The sequence below is a fragment of the Phoenix dactylifera genome, chromosome 17, assembly GCF_051530095.1.
Source record: "Phoenix dactylifera cultivar Ajwa chromosome 17, Ajwa_hap1_PhDact_Kaust_v1.1, whole genome shotgun sequence".
NCBI lineage: Eukaryota > Viridiplantae > Streptophyta > Magnoliopsida > Arecales > Arecaceae > Phoenix > Phoenix dactylifera.
The window spans coordinates 13,900,479-13,914,306 of record NC_143206.1 but is presented as its reverse complement, the minus strand read 5'-3'; the positions used below and the strand labels follow the sequence as shown (position 1 = coordinate 13,914,306).

The 13,828-nt window shown below is 44.3% G+C and overlaps 2 protein-coding genes across 2 annotated transcripts; both read left to right on the top strand.

Annotated features, from left to right (window-relative positions):
• Positions 1 to 1,049: 1,049 nt before the first annotated feature.
• On the top strand, positions 1,050 to 1,893 carry LOC103704638 (uncharacterized). The gene has a single exon (XM_008788004.6). It carries the CDS (start codon positions 1,166 to 1,168, stop codon positions 1,703 to 1,705), a length of 540 nt encoding a protein of 179 aa, XP_008786226.1. The 5' UTR covers positions 1,050 to 1,165; the 3' UTR covers positions 1,706 to 1,893.
• Positions 1,894 to 6,642: 4,749 nt separating this feature from the next.
• Positions 6,643 to 10,778, top strand: LOC120105436 (uncharacterized). Its single transcript, XM_039117881.3, has 2 exons — positions 6,643 to 6,974; positions 9,498 to 10,778. Exons 1-2 carry the CDS (start codon positions 6,742 to 6,744, stop codon positions 10,468 to 10,470), a joined length of 1,206 nt encoding a protein of 401 aa, XP_038973809.2. The 5' UTR covers positions 6,643 to 6,741; the 3' UTR covers positions 10,471 to 10,778.
• Positions 10,779 to 13,828: the final 3,050 nt, after the last annotated feature.

Sequence of the window (13,828 nt, the reverse complement as noted above, 5' to 3'; positions counted from 1 at the left end):
TACCCTGTTTCGGATCCCTCTTCGACGGCTTCACCGGCCAAATCTCCAATCCAACACATCCCTAACCCTAGCAAAGGAAGTACAAAAGGGCGAGCTATGCTTACCTCAGCCCGACGGAGCTCCGGCGACCTTTCTGGCGAGAGATGGTGGAAGAATCCGTGAGCAACTCGGATCAACGCGCACGGCCCGAGATCTCTTCACCCGTGGGAATCTCTTTCGAAGGAGAGTGGCCTTCCTTCGCGGCCGGCCGGATCTCGGTGTTCGGTCTCCCCTCCAGCGTCCGTTCTCCTCCGGCGATCAACCCTAGCGCCGCCGTCCTCACCCCTCTACAATCCCCCCTCGTCCACGATCGTGCCCTAGGCACGATCGTAATAAGTGGATGGGCCCGGTCTTTTCGGGCCGGCCCGTCCGCCTCTTTTTTTTTTTTTTTGTGGGTTTTCACAGGTCCTTACATACTCTCTCTGTTTAGGCCCTAACGTCCACGTCAGGCTAAGATTTCAAATCCATTCAAATCTAATTATAAGCACCATGATTGACATGTAGTTAACAATTCAGGTCGATCTCATCTAAAATGACTAGCCGAAAAATATTATTTGGATTCATCGATCGTGTATAAGCATTCAATATCTATTCAGCGAATAATCGATGTGGGACTAAATACATGCCCACATAGTCCTCATAATAGTAGTCTCTATTATTGTTATTTTTGTACCAAGTTTGGAGGCTAAAAATGGTAGAAAGTTTCAACTTAATGTAAGGACTGGTAGAATTTCTGGTCAAGTACTCAAAAATAATTTTCCAAGTCAATAGAGCTCATTACGTTCGCTCCACCTGGCAGGCACTTTCCAAGTCTTCTTTTAAAAACAAACAAAAAAAAAACGCGCCCACATGCAAACCCCCGCGTTCATGGCAAACCGTGTCGGTCCCCACGGAGGCATGCAATTCTGCTGCTCCTTCCACACTTTCCCGTCGGCAACCTTCGAACTCCCAACCACCCCACCTCCCCTCTTTTCCTTATAAAACCCAATCCCTCCCCCTCTCCCCCCTCATCAAACCTCCTTCCTCGCCAAATTTTTTTCTCTTCTCCAAGCCTTTCTTCTATCATTACTGCTATCTCTACTGCTGCTGCTGCTGCTGCTGCTGCTGCTAATTGACACAACTAGAGATGGGCAAGAAGAAGGTGGCATTGGCCGGCCGGGCATGGAGCCTGCTGCGGTTGGCCCTCCTATGGGCTCGGAAGGGCGGCGCCTTAAAACGGGGCCCAATGTTCGACCTCCGCCACCTCCACGGCTACCTTAAGAGCCTCAAGCCTGGCGGCGGCCGCTCCGATAGGCTCCACTACGGTGAGCGCGAATTTTCCTTCGAAGAGACCCCTGCCTTCCATTTCAAGACCCCATCGATGCGGCTTCCCTGCCTCCCCTGCATAACTCCGGCCGTTGATTTCGACAACGACGATCACTATATCCTCTTCAAGCGTGAGAAAAGGAATGCATTCTTCGATGAAGAACCGAAAACAGAGTGTTCTGTGGACAGCGGTGAAGCTAGTCGAGATGATGATGGTGAGGAATCGATCGAGGTGGAGGGAGAACAAGGGATCGACTCGAAGGCTGAGGACTTCATAGCCAAGTTCTACAAGCAGATGAAGCTACAGCGCCAAGTCTCGTTGCTTCAGTATAACGAGATGCTTCATAGAGGCATGAGTTGATTAGGATACACTTGCAAAGAAATCGATGTGAAGATTGAGTCACCATCTTTTCTTTCATCTGCTTGCTCATCATACTTTGAATACCTACGTTTCTTGTGGCGGCGGTGTAAATATTGAGAGCTCTCGTTGGAGAGCTTTTGATGCATTTATGAGTTTATATAGATAATTCGTGTCTTCTGTTGGTGTCATTTGGTCCCATCAATGGTTTTCAAGTAAATGAAGCATGATTTGTGAGTTGTTTGGACTGTTTTCAAGTATGTGCCTGAATTGAGGTTTGTGAAGAATAGATCAGTACATAGAAACTGGGTAAAAAAAAGACCAAGGTGAAGGTAGAGTTGGGCATCGGGCCGGGCCGGCCCAAGGTCTAAACGGGCCGTGCCTGGCCTGGCCCGCTTATGAAGCGGGCCATGCCGGCACGGCCCGTCTCGGGCGCAAAAGGAAGCCCGGCCCGGCCCCAGGCCCGTCTATTGGCGGGCCGGGCCGGGCACGGCACGAAACGGGCCGTGCCTGGCACGGCCCGTCTGGAGGGGGGGGAGAAAAATAGCCATTTACAACGGCTATTTTGGAAAATTTCTAATTTTTCCCCTCCCAACAGTCCAAAAACGGCTAAATTGAGGGGTATTTTGGGAAATTTTTTTTTTTGGGCTTCTATAAATAGCCCTTTCCTCCCTCATTCTCACCACACCAAACCAACTATTCTCTCCTTCTCTACTGCTATTATTTCTCTCTTCTAAAGTGCTCTTCTAGCAATTTAATTTTTAGTTTGCATTTAGCAAGTGTTCAAATGCTACACAAGAGGAGGTTCCTGTTGAGAGCACAAAAGGAAGCTCAGAATCTCAGCTCTGCCTCTGCCCTCCGACCCTCTACTCAATTCCTCCTTGTGGTTAGTTTTTATTTTTTGAATTCATCAATTTAGATATGTCATCTTTTGAGGAAAGTCAGTTTGGCATTCCTCCTGTTTCTGAGGGAGAAGAAACTAATCCCCAACCCCATGTTCCTAGTTCCTCTAGAACTAGTGAACCGAGTGAAGATCAAACCTCTTCTCGTAAGAGGATTAGTGCTGTATGGAATGAATTTGATAGAGTTATGGTTAATGGAGTCTGGAAAGCTAAATGTAAAAAATGTGCCAAACTTTATAGTTGTAGTAGTAGTGGGGGAACAGGGCATTTAAAAAGACATCAAGAGAGTCATAGGATGCATGATTCTCATGCTCAAACTCAAAGTACCCTTAATATACAAGGGGGATTACTTGTAGGTAATTTTGCATATAATCATGAAAATCAAAGAAAAGCACTTGTAAAATGGATAGTTAAGGATGAATTACCTTTTAGTTTATGTGAATCTTTTAATTTTGAAGAATATGTTCAATTAAACCTACAACCTGCTTATAAAAGAACTAGTAGGCGTACATTTAGAAGAGTAGCTATGACTAACTTTTTAGCAATGAAACAAAGTTTAATTGAAACACTTTCTACTTTAAATGTAAAAATTTCATTAACTTCTGATATTTGGTCAGCATCTGTAGGTAGTAATTGTTTTATTGCCATTACTGCTCATTATATTGATAATGATTGGCAATTAAATAAACGTATTCTTGCTTTTCGTGCTTTTGATTTTCCACATTCTGGGCAACAAATTTTAAATATCATTTATCAAACTGCATGTTCATATAATATTAATGATAAAATTATGTCTATTACTTTTGATAATGCATCTAATAATAATTCTGCTGTTGCATTATTAAAAGACTCATTGCATCCCATGTTAGATGGAAATTTATTGCATATTAGATGTGCATGTCATATCTTAAATCTTTCTGTTCAAGCTGGCATGGGTATGATTCAAGATGTGATTGGTAAAATTAGAAATGCAGTTTCTTTTATTCATGCTTCAAGATCAAGACTTCAAGAATTTAAGGAACTATGTATAAATCATGGTAAACGTTTTAAAAAATTTAAACTTGATGTAATTACTCGTTGGAACTCAACATATAGCATGATACATGATGCATACCCATATAAAAACTTATTAAGTGCATATATTAATGATCGTGGATTAGGCTTTACATTGACTGAAACTGATTGGAATAAAAGAAAAATTTTGGAAGATTTTTTGCTTAGTTTTTATAATGCTACCAATGTTCTTTCTGGTATTTATTATCCAACTTCATGTTCATTTTTACAACAAGCATATATAATTAGTCAAAAATTTGCAGAACATAGATATGATGATGTTTTAATGCCTATTATTGACCTAATGGAATCTAAATGGAATAAGTATTGGGACAAGATATGTCCTATGCATAACTTAGCTGCTGTATTTGATCCTAGAGTTAAATTAAATGGCGTGCTAATTTTACTTGATGCATACTGTGAAAATATGAATCAAGATCCTGAACCTGCTAAAAATGAGGTAAAACAACTTCTTTATGATATTTATGTTATATATGATGAAAAAATTCGTGGATCTAGAACACAAATACAAACCTCTATTTCTTCTTCTAGTAGTTCTCGTTCGTCATCTATTTTTTCATTCATTGCACAGAGAAGACACACACATGCTTCAAGTTTATCTTCATCTTCTTCATCTTTAAGTAGTGAACTAGAATTTTATTTACGAAATGATCTTCAGTCTGCATATGATGAAAATCAAATAGAGAATCTAGATGTATTATCTTGGTGGAAGAGTGTTAGAAATCAATATCCTGTTATGTCTGCAATTGCACGCGATATTTTAGTTGTGCCGATGTCCACGGTAGCATCAGAATCCGCTTTTAGTGCAGGTCGGCGTGTTCTTGACGAAAAGAGAAGTGGGATGATGGGCGAAACGGTGGAGATGCTTCTCTGCTTCAAAGATTGGTTGGATGCTGAGGCAAGACTTCAAGATAAAGGTGGACATAATACAACATCCTCTGATGATGATGATACAAACACTACTGAAGACTGAAGAGTGAATACTGATTCACTGAATCACTGATGATTAGTAAGATTTCTTAATTTTTTATAATTGTACATTTTTATTGTATTCTGGAGGTCAGACCAAGGTCCAAACCTCGACCCTTTCTTATTGTATTCTGGAGGTCAGACCAAGGTCTAAACCTCCCTTCATGTACCATTTTGATTTAAATTAATAAACTGGTAGGGGTCTATGCCAAACCCCCCACCATTAAGGTGGCTTTATATTCATAAATCCTTAGTTTTCAATATTTATTAATTTATTAAAAAAATTTATGAAGCATTAATTTTTATCGGGCCGGGCCGGGCCCAGGCTCGGACCGTGCCAAGCCCGCGGGCTAGCCCGGCCCAGGCCCTTATGGGCCGTGCCGGGCTGGCCCGCAGGCCGTGCCGTGCTTGGCCCGCGGGCCTAGAGCGGGCCGTGCCGACCCAGGCCCGAAGCGGGCCGTGCCGGGCTCGGCCCGCGGGCCAGTAACCTGTGACCCAGCACGGCCCCCTTAAATGGGCCGTGCCAGGCACGGCCCGGCACTGTAGCTATCGGGCCGTGCCAGGCACGGCCCGGCCCAGTGCGCAACTCTAGGTGAAGGTGACAAACACACAAGTCAGAAGTCAAGGCGATAGCTGGAAAAGACTTGGCAGAAGCCCAGAGCGCCTTTTGTTTTTTGGCTTAAACAAAGCTAGAACACATTTACTTACAGATCCCATATTATCAAAAAATACTCACAGATGCCATCTTATTTTTCATAATATGTGTGCTAAGCATTCTTAACATATATTTATGTTAGGCATCTATGATAGGTCAGCAAGTAAAAACTTAATATAATTGCTGATCGCCCAGGAAGCTTCTATGTGAACTCTTGGATGTGCAACTCCACACTTTTATGTTATTTTTTGAAATATCCCTCACAAAATGTAAATCCAGGTCTTTTTTCCTTTCAAAGCACGACTCCAAGTCTCCAGCTCCTCTATTTATTATTTTTTCAAAGAACAGACTGACTCCTTTTATTTAAAAAGTATTCTTAATCACCTCCTTGGTTAATAAACACTTCACTCTGAAACCATTTGCATGGCACTAGCATGATGCTAATGCTATTGACTCCCGAATTTGGATCCTCTCCAGTCCATACGTGGACCGGAGAAATCCAGCCCCCACCAGCCTGTGATTGGCACAGTGGCCATTCGTCATGAGCTGATCTTCAGATCTTTTCCTTTGTCTCGGCCAACATTAAAAATTTATATCACAATGTCTAAACTTTGGACGGACTTGGCCGGGCTTGGCTCGACTCAGCCGAGCTTTACTTACCACATGGTGCCATGTTTTAAACCATCGTGGCGGACGTAGACTCGGCCTCGTAAAGCCTGGCACCCACACGGATCCAGGCCAAGTCCAGCCATTTACAACTCCTGTCTCGCGAAAAATATGCGGCGCACCCAACACACTCTGATTTAAATATTTTTTTATAAATATTCTTCTAAATATCAAATTTTATATAAATATTTTTTTCAAAATTTATATTTACATATATATCCTCATAAAATATTTGTTTTACTGTTCTACTATTTTTTAATCCTTATTTTTTCATATGTACCAACGCCATCTAACCGATAAAAAAGTTGACGATTTTAAATTAAAATTACTGAAATATTTTTAATTAGTAAATATGCAAAAAAATATTTATAAAGTAATCGTAATTAAGAAAAAAAATAATTTTAAAATTTTATTTAATTTTTAATTAAAATAAATATAATTTAATTAACTGTGTTAGTCGAGCTATTTGTGCAAAAATAGTATTTTATGAAGATACATAAATAAATATAAATTTAAGAGGGTAGTTACGTAAATTTAAATTTGAGAAGGGTATTTATGAAAAAACGCCCTTCCACCATTTGAAAAAACTACAATCCTCAGCCATCCGATCAAGATCCGACGCACCGTAGCAGCAGTACGTACAGGGACAGTTGAGTCAACTCAAAATGATGCCCGTTCAGTCCGTTCCGATGTTACCGTTACCATTTGAATTCTAAACAGCGGAGATAAGGGGGAAGGAAAGCGGGTTTCGGGTTTCGTCTGCAGGAGAAGCAATGGCGGAGAAGAGGATCCAAAGAGCTTCCTTTGGCTTCTCATGGGCAGACGAAGTGGAAAGGGAGGAGCGAGAGGGGGAAGAAGGGAAGGCCGTCCGAAGGAAAGAGGAGGAGAAGTCCAACAGGAATCCGAATCCGTTCGGAGCTGCGAGGCCTCGAGAAGTGGTGCTCGAAGAGAAAGGCGTGGATTGGAGGAAGCTTGATAAGGAACTGGATTACCACTCCAATCTCAGGTGCTTTTTCTTCAAATCAATTCCCAACACCCCTCCCCCCCCCCCCCCCCCCCCCCCCCCCCCAACTTTAGTATCCAGGGCCTTAGAGTGAACCTGATCTGATCTATGAAGCATATTCCGTACAAATTTGTGGTCTTTAAATTATATCGACCCATGAAGTGCTTATTGGAAGTTAAATGAACTATCTGATGGCTTCTGAAGTCAGTATAGTTCCAGTTTATATCGATTTCTCTCCATGAAGTTAATCTTAAGAGAGTTCTTAATTTAGGATTGAGAATTAATGGATTTTTTTGATGAGTTTTGAGCATTATTTTTTCTTGATTGCACGAACATATTATGTAGAATAAGATTTATTGATTCTGTAGGTATAATAATGGTTGTTTGATTCCGTGGGATGGAAGTGTCCTGGTTTCTCCATGGACAGGGACGTCACGCCATTCTCCCCCCTTCTTCTTTCCTTATAATCTTTTTTTTTCTTCTTCCTTCCTTTCTTTCCTTTCTTCTCTAATTCCTTCTTTTCTTTTTTATCTTAATTCTCCCTTCCTTCTTTCTTTTTCTTCTTCTTCTTTCTTTTCTTTTTCCCTCTTTCCTTCCTTTCTTTTTCTTCTCTCTTTCTTTTTTTTCCCCCGAGAAATAGGATGGCCAGGATGCCCCCCGTCCAATCTTCATTGTTTTGAATTCCTTCTCTTGGTAGTGCCGACAGATTTTCTAAGGATATCCAGACTGGGGAAGAAATCATCAGTAAGAATTGAAGAAAGAGAAACAATATTTCTTCAAAAAATTTTATCTAGCAGGATACTTTCAATTAAATACATTTAACCAGAGTCACGGTGCCTTCAATAAGATTCTGCTCTATAAATTCAGATGACTTAAGAAATAAAAGTGAGCATGTTATGTGAATGCATAGATTTCTTCAAGATAAAATAAAACTTTGATATTTGGGTGGTTTACATGGTCATTAGCAACTCAACTAGTAGCTGCTAGGAGATATGTGGTGGTAAGAGAAATTAATGGAGATTAGAGGCTGGAATATGATGGTTAATTTGGTTGTAACGTGTGAAAAATTCATCCATTTTAGTTGAGGTCCCTTTCTAAGAACGAGAAGTGAAATCAGTGACAACTTCTTCCGTGTGAGTTTTGCATGCATTTACTGTTTGCTTTTACCCCCTCCCTCTAAACTATTAACCAATATCATCAATTGAGTTAATTAAAACTTGAAGCCTTTTAATTATCTTAATCAATAAATTTTAAAATTTCTCACCTTGTAATGTTGCAGTAATCCAAACATTTTGGTGCCCTATTTTATTAAACAACAAATAGTTTATTATGAAAGGTAAATATATGGACCTAAGTCCCTCACCAAGTCACTTGGAGGTGTTAATAATTATTGCTAGCACTTGTACTTTAATTCATTAAACATGTACTTAGTGGTGTTAATAATCAATATGAAATTACAGTATATCTTCTTTTATAGCATTAACCTGATTTCTTCTTGTGTATCATGTATTTACTTCACTTGGTAACACCTTGCATCCATCTGTTTAAGCAGCTTTTCTCTGAATGATTAGATCAATATCCTAAGCAGGAAAAAGAACTTGACAGTTTACCTTCTCGGTACAAAGTCAAATTGTTTAGTGGAGGTTGTGGACATTTTTTTTCCAATCATCATTTTATAGAGCAGCATAATGTGCCATCTAATTGAAAGTTTGAAACACAATTTTTGATGTAGATCATAATAGCCTGCTTACCTGGTTACATTTGCTCTTCTGCCTTCCCAGGTTCTCTGTTGCCCTGCCTACTTCCCTCCCTCTTCCTCCTTTTCTTCCCTCTTCTTTTAAGTACATTGACTTTCCTTGTTAGTTTTTTTGAGCTTGCTATTTCATCACTTCTTTTATAAATATTTGATTATAAAACCTTGAAGAATTTTTCTAGCTTTCTCTTGAAATGGAGCCACCTTCTAAATTATGTAAGATGACTACTAATGAAGTGTAAAATTCCCAATCACATTCATTGTTATAATGTACGTTTAGTCTGTTTTATTCTTTAAATTTGTATTTGATTTCTTTGTTGCATCAGTTTGGTTTTTTCTCTTTTTGTTTGCATTGGAAGTGTTTTCACCTTGGAAAAGTAAGGCCTAGATCCAGTTATATATAAATTTAAAATGTTAGCTCAGTAATCACAAGTGCGTAGCAGCAGATTAATGAATGTCTAAGAAGATTATTATTTTACCAAAATACATTTATTCAGATGAATTGATTTTACATGGACAACTTTAAACTTCTTACATTACCATTTTTTATTTTCATAAGTTGGCGACGGTAAATTCTGTTCTGTCTTTAGAACTACATGATGCCCCACTTATTTTTTTACACAGTTTCTTCATGGTTATCATTTATAATCAGACTTTTTTTGGTATTTTTTTTTGTTTTTGTTTTTGTTTTTGACCCGTTTTATATTTAATCCTCATTGATTCAATTGAAAAAGATTGTGTTAATATATTATTCATGTGTTTGATGTGCGCAGGAAGAACAAGAAGCAGAAGGAAAATATTTCTGTGACAAAAGCACCAATTAGCAAGCAAAAGCACTCAACGGTGGGACTGCGGAACCCAAATCAAAACAAGCCAGAAATCCAAACTGCAATAACTGTTTGTCCACAGCAGCTGAACCAACATATAGACGAACTTGTTCCCCCATTGAAGTATACTCCCAAAAACATCATGGCTCTAATGGAACAGATACAGAGGGGTCGCACCGGTGGACAACTATACGAGGGTGTGGACAATTTGCATCTGAATCGATATCCATGCAACTCAGACATGATGGGGAAGATGAACCATTGGCCACTTGATGCTTCTCATAGTCGGACAGATCAAGCCCATTTCAATGTGATCATGACAGGAGCAGGCTATGTGAGAGTTCATCCTAAATGTGGAACCATGAGGGGTAGTGAGAATGTGGGATTAACTTGTAAAAGAAAATATTTTGGAGATAGATATCAAAGTGGAGGAGCAGAAGAAATGCAAGCAAATGCCAGGGGGGAACTCACTAATTGTATGAAGAGTTACAAGGATGATGATGAGGACCACTGGGAGTACCTCAAAGATGGAACTGGAAGAAGAGAGAACTGTATTCAAGGTAAAAGATTCATGCGTGCAAGAGAAAAACAGCAAGCAAATGGAAGAAGGATTCTTGTTCATCTGAACATGGATAGTGGTTTTCTTGGGAGGAATTGCAAGTTTGGAGAACAACAGTACTGCATGGATTATGTTGAAGATAGGAACGGAAGGAGGAATTATAATGTTCAGGAGTCAATAAGCCCACCTAGGAAACCACTTGGATGGGGACATAGTCCACAGAATTATGACGCAGAGAGGGGCATTAACATTAAGGATGCAGGCTCTGGAGACAATAACAGCAAGAAGAGGGGGTTGCTCTCAGCACCACCTAAGTCTGGTTCTCACCAGAGGAGACCAAAGAAACAAGCTGGGAAGTAAATGCTTCTAGGTGAAATTTGCTGGATCGCGTTGACATGCAAGTCAACTGGTCAAGACAGTCCAAATGAGAGGGACTTGAAATGTTACAGGAGCATACTTGGAAAGGTGAAGTCAGATGGGTAGTGAAATTTCTGTTTAATATCTATATCTATGTCATAGGATTTTATGTTATTAGTAATCATACTCAAATGCACCATGTTCACCTTGGTGCTATTGATGTTATTGAAGTTTAAGCTGGTTCATTCAATGACCCAGTGACTGACTCCTTGGTGCTAAATAGTAAATTAATCGAGTTCGACATTCTCTCCCATTTCCGCATTTTCCTAATTTTATCATGCCTTTCTTCTTCAAAAGGCCCTAAATAACAATTGTTGGGGGAAAAACCCCAAGTCATCACCACGGAGCCGCTCGGCTAGGGAGCGCCGACCGGAAAGGCGCTCGGCCAAAGAGCGCCGACCAGAGAAAGCGCCAAGAGGCGCCCAACCGAAATAACCAAGTAGGGATACTCGGCTAGAAAGAGCCGACCAGCGGGCGCCGACCAAAGAAGCGCTCAAGTAGAAAGCGCCGACCAGAGACAGCGCCAAGTAGAGGCGCTCGGCTAGGAGGTGCTCGCCCAGAAGGCGCCGACCAGGAGTACTCAAGCAACCCCGCCACAGGGTGCCCCATTGGGCGACCAGCTCGGCTCGGCACCCTTGCCGAGCCGATGCCTTTACCAAATAATTCAACTCTCGCTTGACCCTCTAAGGGACCTGACAACTCCACTATAACCTGCCGCTATCTTCAAGCCATCAAGGCATAAGATCTCCGCAGGTATTCAGCACGACCTGCCATTAATGCACGAGGCTCCCTCAAGTCTCCGATGCACTCAGTCATTTAATGAACACGGCCCAAGACGATCTCCGGATCACTGAACCATCAGAGCGTATGGCTCTCTCTGACCGCCGGTTCATTCGGTAATAAATGCACTACCATCCACGGACCCCAGGCCCACCACGGCCGGCGGTTCAACCACTTCAACAGGTCCGATCGACCGTGACAACTCCCTGATTCCGGTCTGATCCGGTCCCGTTCTCCATCACGCCATTAATGGGCCAAATCGTGCCCAATTATTACAGAACGGGACAAACCTACTGTCACCTCCCAGGTAACCGAATCCTCCTATAAAAGGGAACCTGGGGGGAAGAGGAAAGGGGGACAAAAACGGGAGGAAAAACCCGAAGCCGGAGAGAACCCTCCTAGACCGGGTGGAAAGAAGTAAACAACACAGATAATTGAGGAAACTGATCCTCTTGATTTTATCCAAATATTCTCTCTGTCTCCTCCACATACTCTCTTCCCCGCTCTCTCCACATATTCGCCCCCTCTGACTTAGGCATCGGAGGGCCGGCGCCGGGGAGCCCGGCCACCGGTTCTTCCTGCAGGACTCGCACCCCACAGTGGAGGACGCCACCAGCCGGCGCACCGTCGACCACCCTTCCAGCGGCGGAGCTCTGCCCCTCCAGGAGGACGCCACCAGCCGGCGCACCGTCGACCACCCTCCCGGCGGCGGAGCTCTGCCCCTCCAGGAGGACGCCACCAGCCGGCGCACCGTCGACCACCCTCCCAGCGGCGGAGCTCAGCCCCTCCAGGAGGACGCCACCAGTCGGCACGCCGTCGATCGCCGCCCCTGCGGCGGAAGCCCCTCCTTCCCCGGCTTCGCGGCGGCTCCTGAGTCCAATTTCCAGCAACAGTTGGCGCTAGAGGAAGGGACCGAGTTCGCTGCCATGAAGCTAAGAAGCAAAGGGGCTTCCAATGCCTCTCGACGTCCTCCACCTAGCCCGGAGCGTTCCGTCCGAAACCCATCACCTCCGACCGAGTCAGTTCATCAAGTTCGGCCGGAGCAGTTCGATGCCCTGGTACAACAGGTGCAGGCCCTGGCTACCGCTGTCAAAAGCCTGCAGCCCAGGGGCATCCCAACGGCACCGCCTCCTCCGGCTCCAGTTCAACCGGAGCCTCCCACAAGCGGACTTCACCTTCGAGGTCAGGACTCCCAAGTCCAGGCCTCCCTTTGGAGAGAGCACCCAGCCGGAGGCCACGGAGGCTGGCCACAGCCTTCAGAAGCTGAATCGGTTCCAGGGCAACCTGCGCTCGAACGAACCGCTGCAGCGATCCTCCAGAACGATGAACTCGACCGGAAGGTCGAGAGGCTGGAACGTCAAATCCAGGTACTCCACGGGAGGAAGTCAGGACATAACGGCGACTTTGAGTTCAATACGAAGTCGCCCTTCTCCCAGGAAATTGAAGATGAACCGGTCCCGTTACGGTTCAAGATGCCCCAGGTGGAGCCCTACAACGGCAAGGCTGATCCCCTGGACCACCTGGAAAGCTACCGGGTCTTAATGGCCCTACAAGGAGCCTCGGAGGCCATGATGTGCAAAGCTTTCCCGGCGACACTCCGAGGACCAGCCCGGCTGTGGTTTACCGGGCTAAAGCCGAGTACTGTCTCCTCCTTTGAGCAGCTCGGCAGACAGTTTGCTGGCAATTTCGCCGCCAGCCAGCCCCAGCGGCGGACATCCGACTCCCTCCTGATATCAAACAAAAGGAGGGAGAACCCTCAAGGAGTATTTGGACCGGTTCACCGCCGCAACATGGGAGGTCCGGGAGCTTGACCAGTCAATCGCCATGTCGGCGCTGAAGACTGGAGCCCGGTCCTACAGATTTTTCTTCTCAATTGAGAAGAATTTTTCCGCGGACCTCACCGAGATGTTCGCTCGGGCACGGAAGTACGCCAAGGCCGAAGAAGCCGTGGCCGTCAGGCGGGGCGGGACCGAGCAGAACCTCAAGAAAAGACGCCGCGAGGAGCGTGGCCAGCCCAGAGGCCCGTCTCCGCGACGAGCCAAGAATCCGCCCCGCCCGAAGAGTCCACCCCGGCTGAGGGGACCGCCACAGCAGAGGTCACCACTCCGCCCGAGGTTCCCACTGCAAGCCCCTGCACCCGAAGGGAGGTATGAAAGATATACTCCCCTCAACGCTCCTCGGGCTGAAATCCTCATGGAGATCGAGAGTCGGGATCGCATCCGGCTCCCACCTCCGAAGCCAGACACCCGAACCCGGCGTGACAACCGGAAGTATTGCCGTTTCCATCGGGATAAAGGCCATGATACCGAGGAGTGTTACCAGCTCCGAAATGAGATCGAAGCACTCATCCGCCGAGGGGTGCTCGATCGGTTTGTGCAAGGCCGGCGTGAAGAAAAGCAGCCAGCCGAAAGAGCCACGCAGCCTGAAGGTTCAAATGCCAACAGGCCCATCGCTGGCATCATCAACACCATCCGAGGCGGAGCCTCGGCAGGAGGAGCTTCAGGGGAAGAAACCTCCCCGA